Source organism: Sebastes umbrosus, chromosome 20 (genome assembly GCF_015220745.1).
Source record: "Sebastes umbrosus isolate fSebUmb1 chromosome 20, fSebUmb1.pri, whole genome shotgun sequence".
In the NCBI taxonomy this organism is placed as follows: domain Eukaryota; kingdom Metazoa; phylum Chordata; class Actinopteri; order Perciformes; family Sebastidae; genus Sebastes; species Sebastes umbrosus.
Window position 1 is genome coordinate 10,972,112 of NC_051288.1, and position 20,219 is coordinate 10,992,330.

At 44.0% G+C, this 20,219-nt stretch overlaps 1 protein-coding gene across 9 annotated transcripts in view; it reads right to left on the bottom strand.

Annotated features, from left to right (window-relative positions):
* Positions 1–1,461: 1,461 nt before the first annotated feature.
* The window catches only part of raraa (retinoic acid receptor, alpha a), a 167,180-nt gene continuing 148,422 nt past the window's right edge, over positions 1,462–20,219 (bottom strand). For 8 of the 9 annotated variants that reach the window (XM_037754392.1, XM_037754390.1, XM_037754389.1 and 5 more), the window contains 7 exons: positions 19,129–19,277; positions 12,179–12,320; positions 5,089–5,249; positions 4,799–4,975; positions 4,502–4,706; positions 4,124–4,282; positions 1,462–4,006 (listed from right to left, as the gene is read on the bottom strand). In XM_037754392.1, coding sequence (XP_037610320.1) covers positions 3,810–4,006; positions 4,124–4,282; positions 4,502–4,706; positions 4,799–4,975; positions 5,089–5,249; positions 12,179–12,320; positions 19,129–19,277 — 1,190 coding nt within the window. In that variant the 3' untranslated portion in view covers positions 1,462–3,809. The remainder of the gene's footprint in view (positions 4,007–4,123; positions 4,283–4,501; positions 4,707–4,798; positions 4,976–5,088; positions 5,250–12,178; positions 12,321–19,128; positions 19,278–20,219) is intronic. The other variant, XM_037754386.1, reaches the window with a different exon arrangement.

Sequence of the window (20,219 nt, forward strand, 5' to 3'; positions counted from 1 at the left end):
CATCCCATATACCATTTTATAGACTGCACATATTACATCTATTTATTGTACACTACATTTTTTTACTGACTGACGGTACACGCTATGTCCATTCACTATGTATATTCTGTATTTCTATTTATTGTTTTATAATCTTTGTGTACACCTGTACCTCTGTATCTGCACTTTGCTGCTTTGACACCTGAATTTCCCCCGGGGATTAATAAAGGTTCATCTTATCTTATCTTATCTTATTCCAATGAGGGTGTTCAAGTTCCAGGGCCCTGATATTATGTATATTGGTATATTGGCTTGGTTTACTGAGACACCTAAATGGAACAGAGCCATCATTAATGTTATCAATTACACCTGTGATTTTTCTGCTTTAAGATGTAAAACTGTTAGTGAAAAATGTTAGGCCCATACTTGCAATAATATGCTCTCAACATGAGTCTGCTAATACAATTCAAATTATTCAGTTCTAATCATTTTTTGTGCAATGCATGTAGCTTGTTTCAGTGTCAACATGTGATTCTAGACAGTTGTCAGATTAGGTGTGACAACTATCGGAAGCAATCCATTACAGGCCTAAAGTCAAGTACAGATCTGTCTGACTGGACCTAGTGCACACCGTCAAGTAACAATTACTCTTTGATGTTTGTGTCTATCTTCATCTCGACACCAACTCCAGTGGTGAGCACAACATATTCAGAAAATAATCAATGTACTGTGCACTATATATATATATATATATATATATATATATATAATATAGTAGAGGTAAATCTCATACAATAATTTGTAAATCCAGCCCAAAACAGGTTCGGGATGTATGAGTTTCTGATATCATTTCTCCAATACATATTCTATTCTATTCTTGTAAAAGGTTGTATTAATAACATTTTTATGTGGACGAATCATTTTTGAAAAATAATGCATCCATATAGCTTTTAGAAAGGTGCCGAATTAAAGTAATTTTCCTCAAAAAAAATTATGACAGTGAATTAATCATTTAAAATTTATTGGCGGGTCCAAAATGAGTGTTTTGTTTGTTGAAGATATCGTAAGTTCCAACAACGTTCAAGCTGTCCAAAATTATTAATTGTACCTTCCCGTCTTTGTAACTTTAACTCAAATGGCAGTTGCGAAAACATACCCATAAAGTCAGCAAACTCATTCTGTAATGTATTTTATACAGCAATATATCCAACATTTAGAACTTTATTAGCCACCAGGAACTAGGCTACTGGTTAAATCGGACCAAGTAAGGCTGAAAACCCCTGAGTGTATTGATTTAAGCATGGGGTGTGTTTTACGGCTCGTGAAGAAACCTTTCAGAGGAATGACGTGTTACTTCTTATTCAAAAGTTACACTTTAGTGATAAAGTTTCACTTTAATCCAACCTTAATGCTCATTTTGATCAAGGTCATTGTTATGAAGACGCCCCCTGTAGCAGAGAATGAAAAGAATGACACACGTGAACAACACAAACACATTTAATATTAAATGTTGGTTTTTATTTTTTGATCTTTTTTTTTGTTGTTTTTGTTGTTTTTTTTCCAAAGTCGCTTGATAATCTTGACAAAATTGCAACATATTCCATAATTCTCAAACTGACGGCGTGTCTGTTGCTATTCCAGATTAGCTGTGGAGGGAAAAGTTGTGCGCTGTTCTGGACAGGTGAAGTCCTAAATGATGAAAGCAGCTTTGACCGTACAAATAAAAAAAAAAAGAACACATCATGAACGACTCGGAGAGACTCCACACTGGCATATCCTATGTCGTAACGTTGCAGGGGTCGGGGTAAAGTGTCTCTCTGCACAAGTCCTGGTCTGCCAGGCCGAACAGAAACAAGTGAAAAAACACAGGGGCTCAGTAGCAGAAGTGTGTGTCTGTGGAGGGGTTGGGGGTTTGGGGGGGGGTGCAGCACAGAACATAGAACAGGCCAAGCACACAAAAATGATTCCTTCCTGAGACATTGGCGTGTGTACAGTAATGATGGTCTAGATGAAACGTGTGTTAACGGTGAAGGCGTTTTGGCGTAAAGTGAGTCACAGGGTGCGAGGTTGCTCTGGATCCGGCGTAAAGTCACATATTTTCGTTTCTACCACAGGTTGCCAGGGGGAGATTCGTGAGGACTTAAGTCGACAAACATCACATTTGGGACCTTCACTTGCCACTTGACCACCGACAGAGCAGAGGCATCACTACAATCTAGTCTTTTCCCATCCACTACAGATTATCGATCCATTCAGAGACTACTGAGAATCACTTTGTGTTTAATACAGTGTGTATGTACACCATTCTTCACATTTTTTTAACTCTCTTTGAAGCTGAGCTTGCTGCGGCTCACCTGAACCCGGCTCACCATTTTTCAGAAACACCATCTCTTTTCTGCTACATGGCCAAAAAAAGCTATGCCCCGACTGGAGTGCTACTTTGTCATTCTACTGTATGTAAAAACATGTTTTAAAAGTGAAGGGCAGGGGGTTGAAATTGTCCGTGAAAGCCACATTCTGAACAGCCAGTGATTGGTTAAGGGTCTGTCCAGTATTTAGTAGGACACAAAACATGAAAGAACTTCCTTCAGTAAAATGTGCTCAAAATGTCTTTTTTCTTGCATCACAAACCTATAAACAAAAACACATAAAAGGTATTCTTAAAAAAAAAAAAAAAAAGAAAAAAAATCAGGTGAAGCCTAAAACTCTTCATAGTTTTAAAGAAATGAATACAGCTTATATACACAAACTCAAAGGCTACTTAAAATACACCTTAATAATGAATCTTCATTAATCTGATTTCTTGAAAGGACCTGTGACCATATCATACAACCAAGTTCATACAATCATTTTTTTCCATTCTCTTGGAAGCAAAAAAAAAAAAAAAAGAAAGAAAAAAAGGAAAACAAATCCAACCTGGAATAGTAGGTGATATTCATTGCGACTTGTTTTCTGTGCACATTTGTGTGTGTGTGTTTGCATGTGTAGACTGGAGAGAAATTTTCAACATCTTTTGCTTTTTCGTTAATCGGAATAATGTACAAATGTGATAAAACTGAAAGGTCTCTCTCAATACTCTCGATGGGTATGAAAAGATTCAAACAGTGGAGGAGTACAACAATTTCTAATCTCAGAAAAACATGTCCTCGTTTCAACCTTGCCATTCTTTTCCCTGGACATGTCGATCACAATAGTTCCTTAACTTTTTCTATATATATTTATATATCTTTTTGTACGAAATCTGTTTTTTTTTTCGAAGTTGGAAAAAAAAGACCCAGAGTCTTTGAGGAGGGGGGGTCTTTTGACAAGTCCCAAGCTTGCAGTCTGCCTCGGAGTACAACAAAAAAAAGTGTCTGGTGTTTTTTTTTTGTCAAGTCAGTCTTTATGTCCTTGATCATATATTTGTCCCGCGGTGCTCCGCCCACCCTCGGTTCCATTCGAAGCTGGTCGCCCGCTGCATCCAGATTTGTTTCCATTAGTCTTTTTTGGAGAAAGGTGGAGTGGGAGGGGGAGCAGCAGTGGAGGGGGGAGAGTGGAGGGAGACGTCATCAGCAGTGTTTACGGTGTGGTCTCTCAGAGGCATCCTGTTGCCCCGGCCCGCCCCGGCCTTACCCCCCCTCACATCGGGAACGGTGCTCCAGAGTGAGGGGAAAGCAGATCAGGAGGTGGGGATTTGTGTCGTAGGAAAGGAGGAGGTTGGCTCTGCCGGTCTCCTGTGTTCAGCAGTCAGGGTCAAGCCCCCCCCCCATCCTTCGCCCCTCCTCTTTAGGACGTCGAGGGAGGAGACAGAGAGCGTCGTGAGGAATAATAATAAAAAAGGTGGGCCGCTACTACGGCGATTGTGTGGCTGGACTGCTTTGGGCAGAGCTAGGGGACAGACTGGGGCTGCAGCTGCCCGGAGGGGCGCCACTGGGCCGGCTGCCCGCCGCCCCGCTCTCCAGACCTTCTGAGTTCTCCAGCATCTCCTGGATGAGAGGGGGCATGGAGCCGGGGATCTCCATCTTTAGGGTGATGACACGCTCAGCTCCTGCAGGGAGGGTTGGAGAGAGAGACGGGAAAACGTCAGCTTACATTCATTCATTCTCTTCAACACAATAGTCTTTTTAGCATTATTCACATATAAACACTATTGAGGACCACGGACCTTTAGCGCTGATGCTCCTCAGATCGGTGATCTTCATCAGCATCTTGGGGAACATGTGCGGTTTGTGGGGCCTCCTCCTCCGTACGTAAATCTTCAACGCCTCCAGGAGCGGCTCCTGCAGGACGTCCACCTTCTCTGCCTGTTCCAAGTCCTGACGATCTGTGGCGAGACACACAAAGTACAGAAACACAAAGGTGTCAACAGATCTCCCGCTGTCATAATCACAGTTAGCCACTAGGTGGTGCTCAATGAAAGAGCACAGCATAGACACCCCTACTGCTTATTTCATCCAGAGACAGACAGGGGTGACACTCTCTTAGTCCGGCTTTAATAAAGAAAGAGAGTGCTCAGTAAGTTTTTTGAGGAGGCTTGCCGTACCTCCACACAGCAAACAGATGGCGCTGAGCAGCCCCGTCTCTGCGTCGTCCATCTCCAGAGGGAGGAGCTGGTTGGCAAAGGCAAAAACCAGGTCGGTGAGGGGGCCGAAGCCGGCGTTGTGCATCTGGGTTCGGTTTAGCGTGAGTCCATCTGAGAAAGTCATGGTGTCTTGCTCTGGCGTGTAGCGTGTACAGATCCGGAGTATCTGGGGACAGCAGAGAAGGAACCGACATTTGAACCAATCCTGTACTTATTTTTAAAAATCGGAAACTTTGTGAATAAAAATGCTGCTCTTACCAGGATGTCCAGACAGGCGGCTTTGAGCAGAGTGATCTGGTCGGCGATGGTGAGCGTCGTGAAGCCGGGCAGCTGCTTGGCAAACTCCACCGTCTTTATGATGCACTTGGTGGAGAGTTCGCTGAACTTGTCCCACAGGTCTACGTCCAAGGATACACGTCGTTCTGAGCTGTTAGTCTGAAAAGAGATGAGGACAATTTTCAGATATTTCCAGATAAATGTCATTACAACTTGCACAGGACACAACACTATATAGGGACACACATGTTGCACAGCATCATGCTACTGACCGTAGTGTATTTGCCCAGCTGGCAGAGAGAGGGGAACGTTTCCTGGTGTGCCTTGCGAACCCTGTCGATCATCCGCTCCGTGTCGGGACTCAGCACGTAGCTCTCTGTGCACTCCTGCTTCTTCTCATCCTTCTTCTTCTTGTTCCGATCGTTCCTCACTGCTGCAGGGAGGAGGAAGAGAGAGTAGATTACGACGTGTGGCAGAAACTTTTGACTCAAGTGACAAACTTTGGCTCCTGACGAGCTTAATGTCTAAAGCTTTCATGAATATAAATAGAGTGCTTCATACTGTATCTCAGCAACATTTTTAGAAAATATAGAACCTGTGGTGAAAAACCAGACTTATGCAGCCTTCGTCAGCCAATTAAATCTGTACATATTGCTTGAAACGGTAATTGCAATATGCCTATATGTCCCATATAATAACTACCAGAAAGGTAAACTGAGATCAAGATCAGAGGCAAAGTCATCAGCAAGGAAAGGATGCTCTCTCTGCAGCACCCGCAGCATCACTTCTCTTATCCTCTGCTATAAGATAAATGTTGTGAGACGGCTCCATCGAAGAAGGGGCCGTGGTAATGGAAGGAAGGAAAAGAAAACCTTGAAATAATCCAATGTGCTTTCCCTCTGGGCGATCTGGCTGAGAATAGTGTGCTCACCCCAAATGACAAAAAACACCAGGCGGGGGTGTTTAGCATTGGAATCCCATTACAGGGTCCATCCATTTCTCCCATCCAGACTGGGGTGCAGCTCAGCTATGACTGGGTTGTGTATGTGTGTGTGTGTTGAGGGTGGGGGTGGGATGGGTGAGACGGGGTGCTAGTTGATAAATAGTAGTGGGGGATGGAGCTATCCATAAGGCTGACAAATTGCCACAGCTTTCATTAGGGGTCCCGGCTAATCTAATAACATAATATGACAAATATCCTGCCTCTAATGGTTTTAAAAGGGCTCGGCTGCTGAGCCCATACCGGAAAAAACCTTCCAGCTTTCTCTCTCTTACTCCCTCTCTCTCTCTCGGTTATACAACACACACTCTCGTTTCATTCCCACCACTATCTCCCCCTTTGCAAAATTGTATTTCTCTTGCTTTAAATCATCCCACTTTCCTAAACTCATCTCTATCAGTTTCTCGCATCTCCACCTCGCCCTCGAGGTACCTGAATTTCCCCCCCTAGCCTGCTGACCCAAGATCAGATTTTCCTTGTCTTAATCCTAACCTTGACCATTAAGGGCGAGAGCGCTCAGGCTGATGGGAGATCAGTGTCTGTGACAGAGGGGCATGGCCCGGGGCCAGGGAGGGATGCACTACGCGGCGCTGCTGCTCATCCATCAGCCCAACAGACAGGCCTCCCTGCCTGGGAGAACATGAGGGGAAGGAGGAAGGAGGGGGGCTGGAAGGCTGATGCTGCACTATGTTATTGCTAAGCAATGCTTGACCACAACAAGAAATGAAGAAGACCCCGCTGTGCAGATAGAGCATGGAGATGCATTATTTGCCAGCGTTTTATTGGTAAGCTAATGTAGTCACCAAAACGTGTTATATGTCTTTTTTTTTTACTTAAACTTATGTGTAACAACTAGCTGTGTTAAGTCTTGGTGCTAAACTAAGATAAGCTAACTGGCTACTGGTCTATAACTTTCTTAAAGGGCCAGTATACTCCGTCAGAAGTGCTTGTCGGATGGTCGAATAGCTTTGGAAACGCCATAGACTGTATATAAGAAGTGGACGTAGTCACCGTGACATCACCCATTGGTTTATGGACTGCTGTTTTGAAACCTCGAGTTTGGCATTTTCATCTTCCTTTTTGCAACCAGATGTGACATGAGAGGGTGGAGTGCAACCGAACGCTGAATAAGACATTTTTAAGCGATCAAAAAGGTTCTAATTAACTTTCATGAAAGGGTTAAAGACGAAAACACGGACAACTCCCAGACCGGACAACGCCGAGGTAGCGACCTGTCAATCCCAAGGTAGCCACACCATAAAGCATACCCTGCTTTATGGTCTATTTGACTCTAAATGGGACCATAATTTACTAAATGAACATCATGCTGTATTGAAGAAGACTTGAAACTAGCGATTGAGACCATAAACTCATGTTTACAATGTTTACTGAGGTAATAAATCAAGTGAGAAGTAGGCTCATTTTCTCATTGACTTCTATACAATCAGACTTCTTTTTGCAACCAGAGGAGTCGCCACCTGCTGGCTATTAGAGAGAATGCAAGTTTAAGGGATTGGCTTCACTTTTCAGATCTAGAGGTTGCCGCCTAGTTATGATGGAACAGTTTTCTACACTATGTCGATGAAAACAAGCAAAAAAAAAAAAAAAATGCCTCCCACTTCCATTTACTTTAACAAGCTAATTATGCCCCAGTTAGTGAAGTAACGCCCTCTTAAGCTTCTGAGGTCAGTTACATAAAAGTGTAGTAAGCTGCTGAACATATTTGGGGCCAGCCCTGCTGCTTGTGGCGCTGATTGGGAATCTGTGTGCTTTCTGCCACGGGGGGGGAGGGGCGGCGGGCTGCAACACAGCCGATGTCCAATTAATTCACAAATAAAAGTGGGGCATCCCTAGCGCCCAGACATTACCCGCGCTGACAAATTGGCAGCACAATCATAAGCCGCACAACACAATTTAATGAAGTCATTAAAGAACTATTAGGCACGACTGACGATCTGTCATGGCGAATTGCCACATGCAATAACTTGGGGGCGTGGGGGGTGGGGGAGGACGACTGTAGCGGGGGAGTAAAAATGAAAAGAAATACTGCCTTGCTTTTTTATTATGTGTGTGTGTGTGTGTGTGTGTGTGTGTGTGTGTGTGTGTGTGCGCGCGTGCTAACTTCAAGCAATGCATCTTTCAAAATGCATTATGAGAATATGAATGCTAATGGGGGAACTTGCATCCTGGATTGTTTGCGGTTACGTGTTCATTGCATAAAAATGATTTACAAGAGCTGGCGTGTAACGTGTACAGAATACTGTGACAGCACACACACACACACTGACACACTGACGACACACACACGCAGCCATCACTCAATCATTTGTTCTCATAGTGGATTTCAGCCGCAGTGTGCAGTTTAATGGACAATTTCTGTTAGTGCCTTGGTGTGTGCGTGTGTGCGTGTGTGTGTGTGTATACAAGACAGAGAGAGGTGGGCAGACAGGGATAATTCGTGTGAGGAAAATTAAAGCGCTGGCAGCTCGTCCATCACACAGATTAAATTCAATGGAAAGATAAAAATGTCAATGTTCCCCCCTGCTCCTGCTGCTCGCAGCGCAGAGCCACCGTCGACAGTGATGAAACTTTCTCCCTCTCCCTGTCCTCCAGCCTCTCTCACTCCCCCCCCCCTCCTCCCTTCTGCTCTCTCAACTCTAGATTTTCATTCTCACTCACACTGAGTTCAATACTCTCTCCTCTCACCGCCTTCATCTTTCTCTACTATCCTGCCTTTCTGCCTGATGTTATCCTCCCCTCGCGCTGTTCTCCATCATTCTTTGCTTCATCTTATTTTACTTTTATTACTTTTTTCTATCGCTGAATAACACCTTCCTCGAGGAACATGTGGGCGATAGCTTTGTGAAGGAGGGGGGAGGATGATAGAGGGAGGGAGGTACTGAGTTATGGTGGCTGGTCTGAACTCTCCAACATAAATTCAGTTTCGAGGATTGTGCAATAACAAAAAAAAGACCTAAATGGAGAAGTGTCAGCAGTTGGAATTAAGTTACTTTAGCTGAAAGGTGCTTTAAATGTAGCCTCATGTATATGCTGCTTGAGAATCCAGTCATTCCCAACCTATTAGGCTTGTAACCCTTTAAAATAGGGCTGCAACCAACGATTATTTTCATTAATCTGCTGATATTTTTCTAGATTAATCAATTAATCGTTCTATAAAATGTCAGAAAATAGTGAAAAATGTCTGTCACTGTTTCTCAAAGTCCAAGGTCATGTCTTTAAGGGCTCTTTCACAAGCCATAGTGCATTTGGTTAGTCCGAAACAGAGTGAATTGACACTTTTGGTTTGTTTTCTATTTAATCTGGTTCAGTTTCACAGTGCACAAACTAAAGTGGACCAAATATAAAATAATAAGTTGCTGAGGGGCGTATACAAAGGAGCAAATTTATCTTTTTTTCTGCCGCTTCTGTGCAGGGAATCACAGACTTTGATCCAGTCGAAGTTTTTTCACTTTGACTCAGCACTGATCGACCCCTTCTCCTCCAATTTATTACTTTATAAATGTAAGTTTTTGTGGACTTTATTTTATTTATAATTTATCTGTGTGTTGTCTTCGGCCTAAAGGTCGAGCAAATATCAGACTTCTGCAGAGGTCCAGGTCAGTCCTCTCCTACTCATGTTAACCTGTCGTTTACCTGTGTCCATCTCAACCACAGCTCAATAACTGCATTCACAACCGCTTAAACGAAACGCACCAGAGTTTGATTAAAGCGGACTAAATGTTGGCTTGTGAAAGCGCCCTAAATGTCTTGTTTTGTCAGTCCAAAACCCAAAGATATTCACATTAATATGATCTCCCATCTCCATTTTGAGCGACTAAAAACTGCATTTTCTGCCATTTTTGCATGAAAAATAGATGTAACGATTAATCGCTTATCATAATAGTTGCAGATTATTTTTCTGTCAATCGACTGATCGATTAGTCGACTAATCGTTGCAGCTCTACTTAAAAAAACAATAAAGCAAAGTCAACTTGCGACCTCTTGTCAAAATGTACACATTCCTATAAGCTGTTAGCATTTCAAGCAAAGAGTGTTATCGTTTTAAGCAGCAGAAATGTGTGACCCCCATGTTTGGTGTACTAAGCTACCAGGGCAACGTGTGTATAATAATATTTTTATGTTTTATTCATCTAAATATGATTGTGAACATTTTCTTCCATGATTTACTGTACGTTAACTATGTATCAATTAATATCAATTATATGTATATCAGTTAATAGTTTACATGCAATGATTAATTTACTCAGATGTTATGCTTATGGTGGTGTGTTCTTTATACTCTGACAGTTTTCCTAATATTTGATTTAATTTTTTTTTTTTTAAATCGCAATATATCGCCTTGCTTACAGTATCGCAATATACTGAATCATAACCCCTGTATCATGATGAGTATCAGATTCTTGCCTATACACAGCCCTAACGTTAACCTTCATTTTGACCACAAGTCTTCTTTACCCACATTTTGTCAGGTTGATGATAATGTGGCACCAAGCTTACAGGCGTTTCCCTTGTAACCCTCCACTTGCTCCTAACACCCCCCTGCCCGCCCCTCCATCCTCCTTCCTTCTGACGCCGTCTTGCTTGGCATTGCCACCTGGCAGCAGGCCTGGCACTGTCGTCTGGAGCTGTCTGCCGACAGACACAAGGTCACCCAGACGTCCCCCGGCGCTAGCAGGGGGTCCACCTTCTGTGTGTGTGTGTGTGTGTGTGACACACACAGAGAGTGTACGGCGTTTCAGTGCGAGTGCATTTCTGTTAAAGCATTTTATTCATATCGGTTTGTGTTGGTCACCTTGCATGTGCATAATTTTCGAGTGTGTGCGTGAAATTATGCGCGAGCATGCATTTTTTGTGTGCGTGCGTGTTCTCGCGTGTGAGAGAAAGGGAGGCAGAGAGACTCCCTGCTGGCCCCAGATGGCCAGCCTCTCCTCCCTCACCAGCCCAGACCAGTTTCGCTGGACAAAGTCACTGCTGAGGACAAAAGACGTGCAATCGGTGCACTCTGCACTAAATGACCGCATAGAAAAAAAGGCGTAACTGTTAAACCAAGAGCAGCTAAGCAAAAGGTGACTCGAAATCTATCCCATAATTACATTTCAAGCCTCCATTCCATTCAGAAAAAACAATTTGTGACTTGTTCAGTACTTCTTATTCACCACTAGATGGCTCTCCAACTCCAGTCTATTCCCCTGTTGTGTGCCTCTCTCTCTCTGTGTGTGTGTGTATGTGTAAAAAGAGCTGGCTGCTGTGATCCTTCTAACCATGATTAATGGCCCCATTCAAAGGTAAGGAGCTCAGAGGATAACTTCTTTTACTGTAAGCCACAGTGCTGTGGCATGGGGAGCGCTCCCTGCACTTCGCTGTACCAGAAAGACGAGGTAAATAGCGCCGGGAAGACAGGAGGCGTAGAGGGATGGAGCGCCGGAGTTTAAACAGGCCTGTGAGAGGAGGAGAGGTGCTGCACTTTCTGTCTGCATATGCGTATTATTAATACATGTCCTATTATCAAGCATATTTATCAGCATTCACGAGTACAAATGTGTCCCGCACACACATTCTGGTGACGTGTAGAATAGCAAGTGTGTGTATAACAGCGTATAAAACCCCTGCTGGCCTCTGAGTTCTCTGCGGTCACACCTCTTCCAATTACTTTATCAAGTCTGACTGCCCGTGCGTATGTGTGTGTATGAGTGTGAGTGTGAGTGTGTGTGTGTGTGTGTGTGTTCACACAGCCCCCGGGGTGCAATGATGGGAGCAGACGCCTGCTCTTTCACTCTCGGCAGGTGAGAACATATTCATCACAGAGGCCTGCCAAGCCTGGCGACACCCTGACTGTTATTGCCAGTCTGCATCACGGCTGCCCTTTGTCTTGCTTTTACACTGGATATTCTCTTCGAAATATATATTAAAAAAAATCAACTAAAAGCATCACTGTGTGAGGAATTAATACAAACAGTTTGGATTTCACTCTGACTTTGTTTGGATAAGAGATAAAAAGGGTCATAAAATGTTCTCAGAAATGGACAGGATGGGGTCTACGTCCAAGTTGCAGTTGTAAATAAATAATAAATCAAGTGCAGCAGTCGCACTTGAATCGCAGCCAAAGCCGATATGTGTGTGCATCAATAATGAACGCTTACGCAATGTTGCTGGTGGAACAAATGTCAACAAATGCGGCGGCTTAAGACTTCCTGCAGTGGTAACAATCAAGCCAACCCCACTGGGATTAAAACAACTATGATGAGATCTGTGCTCGTCCATAAGAGCTTTGTGGGGAGGGAAAGGAGGAGGAGGAGGAAGAGGGAGTTCTGGGTAACGCAGTTGTTTTTTCTTATACTCACACTCCTTGGACATCCCGACTTCCAGGCACTTCTGCAGCCGACAGTACTGGCAGCGGTTGCGGGTGACTTTGTTGATGATGCAGTTCTTCTCCCGGTGACACGTGTACACCATGTTCTTCTGGATGCTTCTCCGAAAGAAGCCCTGCGTGGCAGAGAGACGGAGAAGGTGAGGAGAGGAGAGAGGACAGGTGTTTCGGCGGAGTGAAATAGGACTATCTTAGCAAATAAAGCAGCAACTAGAGGACTAAATTATTTGGCAAATAGGGCTATACTGTTTGCCGTTCCATGTCCACCCAGCGTGTGGTTCTATATCTACATTACTGCCTTTATTATGTGCTTTGGTTGTCTTCTGCAAACTCTTGCCTCCTATGTTGCTCATGTTTACGACGTCCCGTTTCATCCAGTTCCCCACAAAAACTTACTTGCGAGGTCAAAAGTTAGGGCTGTCAAAGCTAACGCAATAATAAAGTGTTAATGCAAATTCGTTTTAACGATCTTTAGGTTGTAACAAGGAGTTTTAAAGCTAGAGTGGAGATACTGGTATCATATGAAACTAGAAAAAACCTAAGGAATCCATTATCTTTCATGCTAAATGCAGTATTAATTGATTTACGATGATAAATATATACTGTACATACATTTGCATAAAACAGCATATTTGTCCACTCCCATGTTGATAAGAGTATGAAATGCTTGACAAATCTCCCTTTAAGGTACATTTTGAACAGATACAAAATGTGCGATTAAATATTTGAATCGATTGACAACCCTATAACAAAAACAAAATTAAAGGCCAAATGCAGCTGCAGTTAAAAGGCAATAAACTACCAAACAGTTAAATTCTTAAAAGGCTTATTCTGTGTCATAATCTGGGCAGAGGTTAAACCTGCTCCGTCACGACCACCACGACCACCACGACGCTTACATCTCTTTTGGAGATGTTTCAGGTCCAAAGGCTTTTGGGGCAAAAGGCACAGGGTTACTGGATGCCGTATAACCGTGGCCTAGTTTACAGCGCCAGAAATAAGCAACTGTAGATCCAGGCCAAGCGCGTATTATTAGAGAGAGACAGAGAGAGAGAACATAGGCTGAACGTAGTGTTGTGTAAGAACAAAAGAAGGAATCCCTCCTTTTCTTGCATTGCCCTTTTAAATCCAACTGGATCAAAGAACATACATTTTAAAAATGTAGCATGAGGTAGAGGGTAAATTATAATGAGCTCATCTTTGGCCACTGAGCTGGAATGAGAGCACTTCAGGGAGGCTAACTATGTTTTGATCGCACAGAAGCAAGACGTAGAAACAGAGGAAAGTATCCTCTCCATGAGAGATAAGATGCATCCCGACTTATATTCTCCTTAATACCCGTTAAAATCAATGTTAACCTCTGTGGCCTTTAAACACCCCTAGTGTGTCGAAAAGATAAAAAGAGGTTAATGCAAATCAGCTAGGACAAATGTAATACAGGTCAATGTCAGTATTGATGTGACGCAGTGGGATGTGGGTTATGTTCGGGTGGGTAGGAGGGTGGGTGGGGCTAGCTAGGGAGAGAGAGGGAGGTTGGGTGGGGGTAGCTGCCTGCCAGGGAGCCCCGTCCCATGCCGGGGGATTAGCTCTGCTAGCCGACAGATGGCCGGTGGACCTAAGCCCGCAATTTGTCCCTCCCGGATCACCAGCTTCTTCTTCTCACATCTCCCGTCCACCGCCACAGAGTGGAAGTGAGAAGAAGGCTTCTAATGAACCAGCAATCGTTTCGATGACACGTAGGCAGATTTTGCTTCCGGCTTGTATAGGATGTGTTTCAATCCTCAGAGGGAGGGGGTCACGTCATGTAACCTTTGTCCAGATTTCATCAAGGAATCACATCTGCTTTTCAAGCGGTTGTCGCGTAAAATAGGTCTTTAGAGATGGGTTAAAAAAATCACAATCAAAGTCTCTTCTATCTTTTAACGCACCATTTCCTGCCTACAAATAGAAGGTCTGGTTCCTCCAGATACCTACAAACTCCTCTGCTGCCTGAACAAACAACAAAGCAGAGAGAACAGGGGCTCATAGTTTGACGTTAATTCTAGGCGCTGATGCTGAGGGATAAGTCTGCGCTCATTGTGTGTGCCTGTGCGTGCGTGTATCACGTCCCCTTTGATCCGACGGTGGCCCATCCCTGACCCCGGTGTCACAGGGGATTGACCCGCTCACTCCTCGCACCACGAGGCTCAGGTGCCCCCTCGCGACACCTCCCGATTGGCTGCCGCTGCCGGCTCGCGGGCCAGTCGATTGTTCCTCCCCCTCCCCTCCTTCTTTTAGGAGTCATTGCTTCCTGCGGCCCTTAAGCCTCTTTTTGTATCACCGCTTAATCCACCCGGCGACAAGAGCCCTCAGCGGGCCTGTCAGCCACCCTGCAGCGTTCAAGAGGAGATGAGAGCGGCGAGAAGAGCGAGAGGGAGGGAGGGATGGAAAAAGAAGAGCGAAACGTTGGCGGCACACACATGATTGCATGTGCCATGTGCTCCTCAATTGCTGTCTACCTGGTGTGCGTTATGAGCCCTCGCGCATTTATGACTGTGTCAGCGCCTTCCACTTTGCATGCGTGTGAGGAAATGCTTTATTAAAGAGCGTAGCAGGGGGGGAAGTCTGGGGTTGGCGAGTTCACAGGGAAGCACAGGAATCCTCTCTTACGTGACTTTCACACTGTGCCCAGATTAAGAGTGCGTTCCCAGCCTCCCACTGCGTCCGTGCATGTGTGTAAATGTGTGTGTGTGCCTCTATTACGAAGCCGGCAGCCCACACATTAGTAAAGACGGATGCTCGGTAAGAGGGCTGAAAAACGCAGCAAATAGGGGACATTCTCGCTGGAAGCGGCGGTTGGGGATTTTTGGAAAATATGGTCGCTTCCCTCCCTTCGCAGCGGATACCGGGAGGAGCGATGGCCCGCTGCGCGCTGCCGTGCCTCCAAGACAAAAACATAAACATGAGGGGGTGGGCATGCATATTTAATGTTTAAGTGTTAATATCTGGAGGGGGGAAAAGGAGTGCAACGCCGGTGCGTGTGCGCGGGCGGTAGAACTTAAACAACAAACGAAACGAGCTGTCTCCAAGTCGCAGAGCTCGACATCCCCCTCCTGTTTCCTCTGTTCGCCGCAGCCCCCAGGAAATGCCTTTGTAGTTTGGCGTGCCGCAGCAGAGTCGGCGCTGCTAACCCTCGACTTACCCCGGTCTCTGATGAGACAACCATATACGTTCACATGCCTGTAGTGTTGAATTATTGAGCGTGCTATGCCAAGTCATCTCCTCTGAAGTCGGAGATATGGAGAAGGCATCCTGAATTTTTCAAATTAGCACTGCGGCTGTTGAGTGGGCACGCGGCCGGCTCAGGGACGGGGGGACTAGCGGCTGACGCTAGCTGCTGAACTTTAATATATATATTCATAGTTTTAGCCAACATTCCTAATGATTATGATTTAATAACCAGCTGAATTGTTGTGTTCTTTTAGTGGAGGTGATATGATGAAATGAATCCTAGATTGAAGTTCTTTGCTGTGTTTCGACGTTCCAGGGTTCAGATAGCGTGTCAATTACTTCTGAATTAAGTTGTCATTGCTCCAAAATAATATGCACTGCACAATATCTGCTGACTGATTAAACAACAGCTATATCCCCGATGTACAATAGCCTCAGAAATCTCATTTCATAGCTGTCAGAGTGAACAACACTGTGACCACTAAGGAGAAACATCTAATTACTCAAGTTTACAGCTTGTCTATTGTTCGCCCTCCTGCTATGTTTATCACCGTTAACAGAGTTCTTACACACCATTAGCGAGTGTCACACTGTGGTGTGTTTAATATGTTTTAAAATTAAATGCCTCCTTTGTCTATGATAGACCTTTGCTGAAGAGACGAGTTTGCATCAACGTAGCTGACCGTTTAAAAACTGCACAACCGCTGCCTCTGCTTAAGGCGACATGAGCTGTGTTTCATACTTCTATATTGGTCTAACAACCACACAGACTGCGGCTGTGATTTAGCCTCATTATCTCACTTATTACCCTACTTAATCAGATGCTATTAGACAATGGGGAGCACTGTTAAGGGGACACAATAAAAGCACTTTGGGGTTTGGAATGGCCGCAGAGTTGCTGCACACCTTTTGAAATGTTAAAGTCAATGCTTTTTAATTAGGGTTGTCAAATTGAACGCGTTAACGCAAATTTTACAGTTATAGCGGGCTCAGTTTTAAAGCTAGAGTGAAGATACTGGCATCATATGAAACCTAAGGAATCCATTGGTAACCACCATGTCATAGTAGCTTGTCGGGAAGGAGGCTAAATAACGCTCCAAACTTGCGCTAAAATTTGATTTCCAATAATAAATGTATACATACATTGTCATAAAGCAGCATATTTGCTCACTCCCATATTAATAAGAGTATTAAATACTTGACATATCTCCCTTTAAGGTACATTTTGAACAGATACAAATGTGCGATTTATCGCGATCAACTAATTAGCCAATCATTTTAATCGATTGACAGCCCTATTTTTAATACATGTAAGCACCTGGAAACAAAACGCTGCACATTCAAACTTGCAAGGTTTCCCACGGTCACATCTCCCGTCTGTGCTAAACAGTTTAGAAACACTAAATTGGTAACTGTTAAGAAACACTAGTTTAGAAACACCAATTATGAAACCTGATTACATTAGAAAAATCCGGTGCATCACACTACACATTATCTCGACAAGGGCAACTACGCACCATCTTCCTTCTTTTCCTCCTTCTCTCTCTCACACACTCATGATTTGTCTAGTCTCACCAGTCAAGAATAGATTTTCCACTAACCTGTATCAATATGAGTAATAGATTTGATAAGATATGTGATAAGTAAGGGTGGAGGAAAAAAATCAATACAGCATAGCATTGCGATATTTTGCATTGCAATATTCTATCGATACACAGACGTCAAGTATTGATCTTATATTATATAAACAATTAACCTCTTAACAATCCGATGGCCGCTATCCAGTCTTTCAGAGGTTGTAGTGAGCTCAGTCTTAAAGCTAGAGTGAAGAAACGTGGCATCATATCAAACTAGAAAAACCTAAGGAATCGATTTATACAAATCATGTCATGTAGCTTGTCAGGAAGAATGCGAAATAACGCTCCAAATTTGAATTCAATTTTAGCGAGGAAATCATTTTCAAGGGGCCCCTTGACCTCTGACCTCAAGATATGTGAAAAAAAGCAGAATTTGTTGTTTAAAAAAGGTAATAAATCACAATATGTCTTAACGCAATACTCAAAATGTATCATAATAATATCATATCGTGGGGCCTCTGGTGATTACCACCCCTAATGAGAAGTAAATAACATAGTTTGATATAAACTGACTTCAGTCTAAGTATGTCCATATATGTATACAATTTGTCAAACCAAGATATTATCCAAAATTTTATAACTTTAAATCTAGAAAATCAATCTGCTGATATTTCAGGTATCCACATGGAGCAGCACAGCCAGCAGCAGTTTGGTCGCCCCCCTATAAAACAGCTCAGGGGTCAGCCTTTAACTTACTTTGTTAACTTTTTATAAGTCGCGTTTGGGGAGCAGGTTGAGTTTCATGGAGCTCTTGTGTTAAAGGGTTAAGTGTTTGTATGTATGAACGCTTGCCTTCCTGTGCCCTCGTCATTCATGTTCCCCCTCCGCCCCCCGTGCTCTGGTGCGCCTGACCGTCTTTCTTTTGGTGTCAATGAGTTCAGCCGTGGCCCCTGTACCCCGACCGCCTAATCTGCTGCCCCTTCAACCATCCCCACTCCTCTCTTTTTAGCTGCTCATGCCTCCCAGAGCACTCCCACTATCTCACTCCCTGCAGTTTCTCCCATCTTTGTATCATTTTGTCTGCATTTCTACATTCCTGCCCTCCCTTACCGTTTCTTTTTCTTTTTTTCTTTTACTGCCTTCAGTATGGCTTTTCCTCTCTGCTCTACCCCCTTCCTTCCTTCCGCAGCACATATGGCAACACATACAGACCACAGTATTGGCTGCACAGTCGATAAGTCAAAGGGCCTAGCAGACACCTGTCACCAACAGCACAACCCCGGTCTGCCTTCATCAAACCACTCCCTACCTCCTCCTCTCTTGCTACAACACAGGGCCGTTGTTACGAGAAGGAGGTTTCACATGCTCCTGTTTGGGTTAAGACTCTACAACTTTGGAAATCCTGAAATTCAAGAATGCCCCGATCGCCGAGCGAAAGAAAACCAAGCTGGTTGAAATGTTGACATTGTGGATTTATAAGGTTTGCACCTGGCAGTGAGATTACATTAGATTCCACAGATCCCTCCTCCTCCTTCTCCTCATCTCTATCCTCCTCTTGAGCTTACACAACCCTGGCTCTGCGCCTTGGGAAAAACGAGATAAAGAGAGTCTGTGTGCTGCTCATGCTCGGAGAAGAACATGTATGCATGCACACAGGCTATCAACTGATAACGGAGCAGATGGGGGCTATAAGTCCTCTCCAGCACCTGTATAACATGGCTGTATTGATAACAGACGGCCGATGTGGACACGTCAGCACTGCTGATACGAGTAAAACTGCATGGCTGACAGAGTTCCACATACTGTACGTGATTAGATCTTATATACGTTATCTTGTTTTACAAAGTGCGCAGATATAGGTGGCAGTTTTTAAGAGGTTATTGCATATTGTCTAGGTCATACGGATGATTAGACAGCTCAATAAAGCAGTAAATGATTCATTTCCCACATTAAATTCCGGCATTAAACATTGAAAAACCCCAAAAGGATGTGAAATTCTCAAAATGACTTATCATTTTCATCATCTCAGCTCAGCCCGTAGTGAATTTTTTCCCCCCCTACAAATCACATGAAGGTTACAAGATTGACGAAACGTCTTGCTTGCTCGGCAGATTCAGAGGACGGCCGGGAGTCTCACCTTGCAGCCCTCGCAGGCGCTGACACCATAGTGGTACCCTGAGGACTTGTCCTGGCACACAAAGCAGGGCTTGTAGACGCGGGGCGGCGGGGGAGGCGAGGGCGGGCTTGGCACTATCTCCTCTGAGCTGGTACTCTGGGTCTCTATCGCTGTGGAGAGGAAGAAGAGTGGGGGGGTTAGTAGTGAACACTATCAGATGGAGCGCTGACAGACAGGCGGCATTAATCGATATCGGTGGGACAAACAGAAAAATCTCATGTGTACACACTCACACAGATCTTAAACAACCTCCAGTCCAGACTGATACACTGCCGCTGACAGCATCCGATACGAATCACCAGAAGGGGAACTTACTCACTTTCTAACAATGTGTTTTAAAGAAGAAAAAAGAAGTGCAAGGACAACTTCTTGATCGGGCATTTTCAGATCCGCCATAGGAAAGACTCTACAAAAATATCTTCAAAGAACAAACACTCTCACACACACACACGCACACACACGCACAGATCATCAAAGCACCAACGAAACCAGCCTCTGCAGAGAATTCTTATTTATTTACTGCTGAAATTATGGCAAGAAGCTGCTTTGCCATCAGGGTTCAAAGACAGGTTTTCTCCTCTGATTCACCGCATTGTGCTTTTTATGTATTTTTAAAATTGTGCAGTCTTTTTAAGCATGGATGCTTGGAAATATTAAAAGGATAAAACATACACTGAGCAACAAATACTGCAGACAAGGCTGAGCATACTTCTCGCTAATCGTTGTAACTTGTTTACCCCCGCAACCAAACATTCCCTCTTATTCAATATCAACCCAGTAAACAGACAGAGGCTGAGTACGCTCCGTCCTCATCCAATAAGCACTAATATGACAAACCAAACAACATGTGAGGAGCTCTTTGCGGGCCTGACTCCCGTATTTTCTGTGCTTGCTTGCACATAGTAAACAAAAGCAGTCCAGGATTGTTAGGGAAGTAACCTGCTGTTGCCTTCATGTAATATGTATTGGACTTTGACCTCAATATCCTGTGTGTTGCAAAACACGGCTCTTTAATCAAGTATAAAAACACACATTCACAGCAGAGGCCTGCA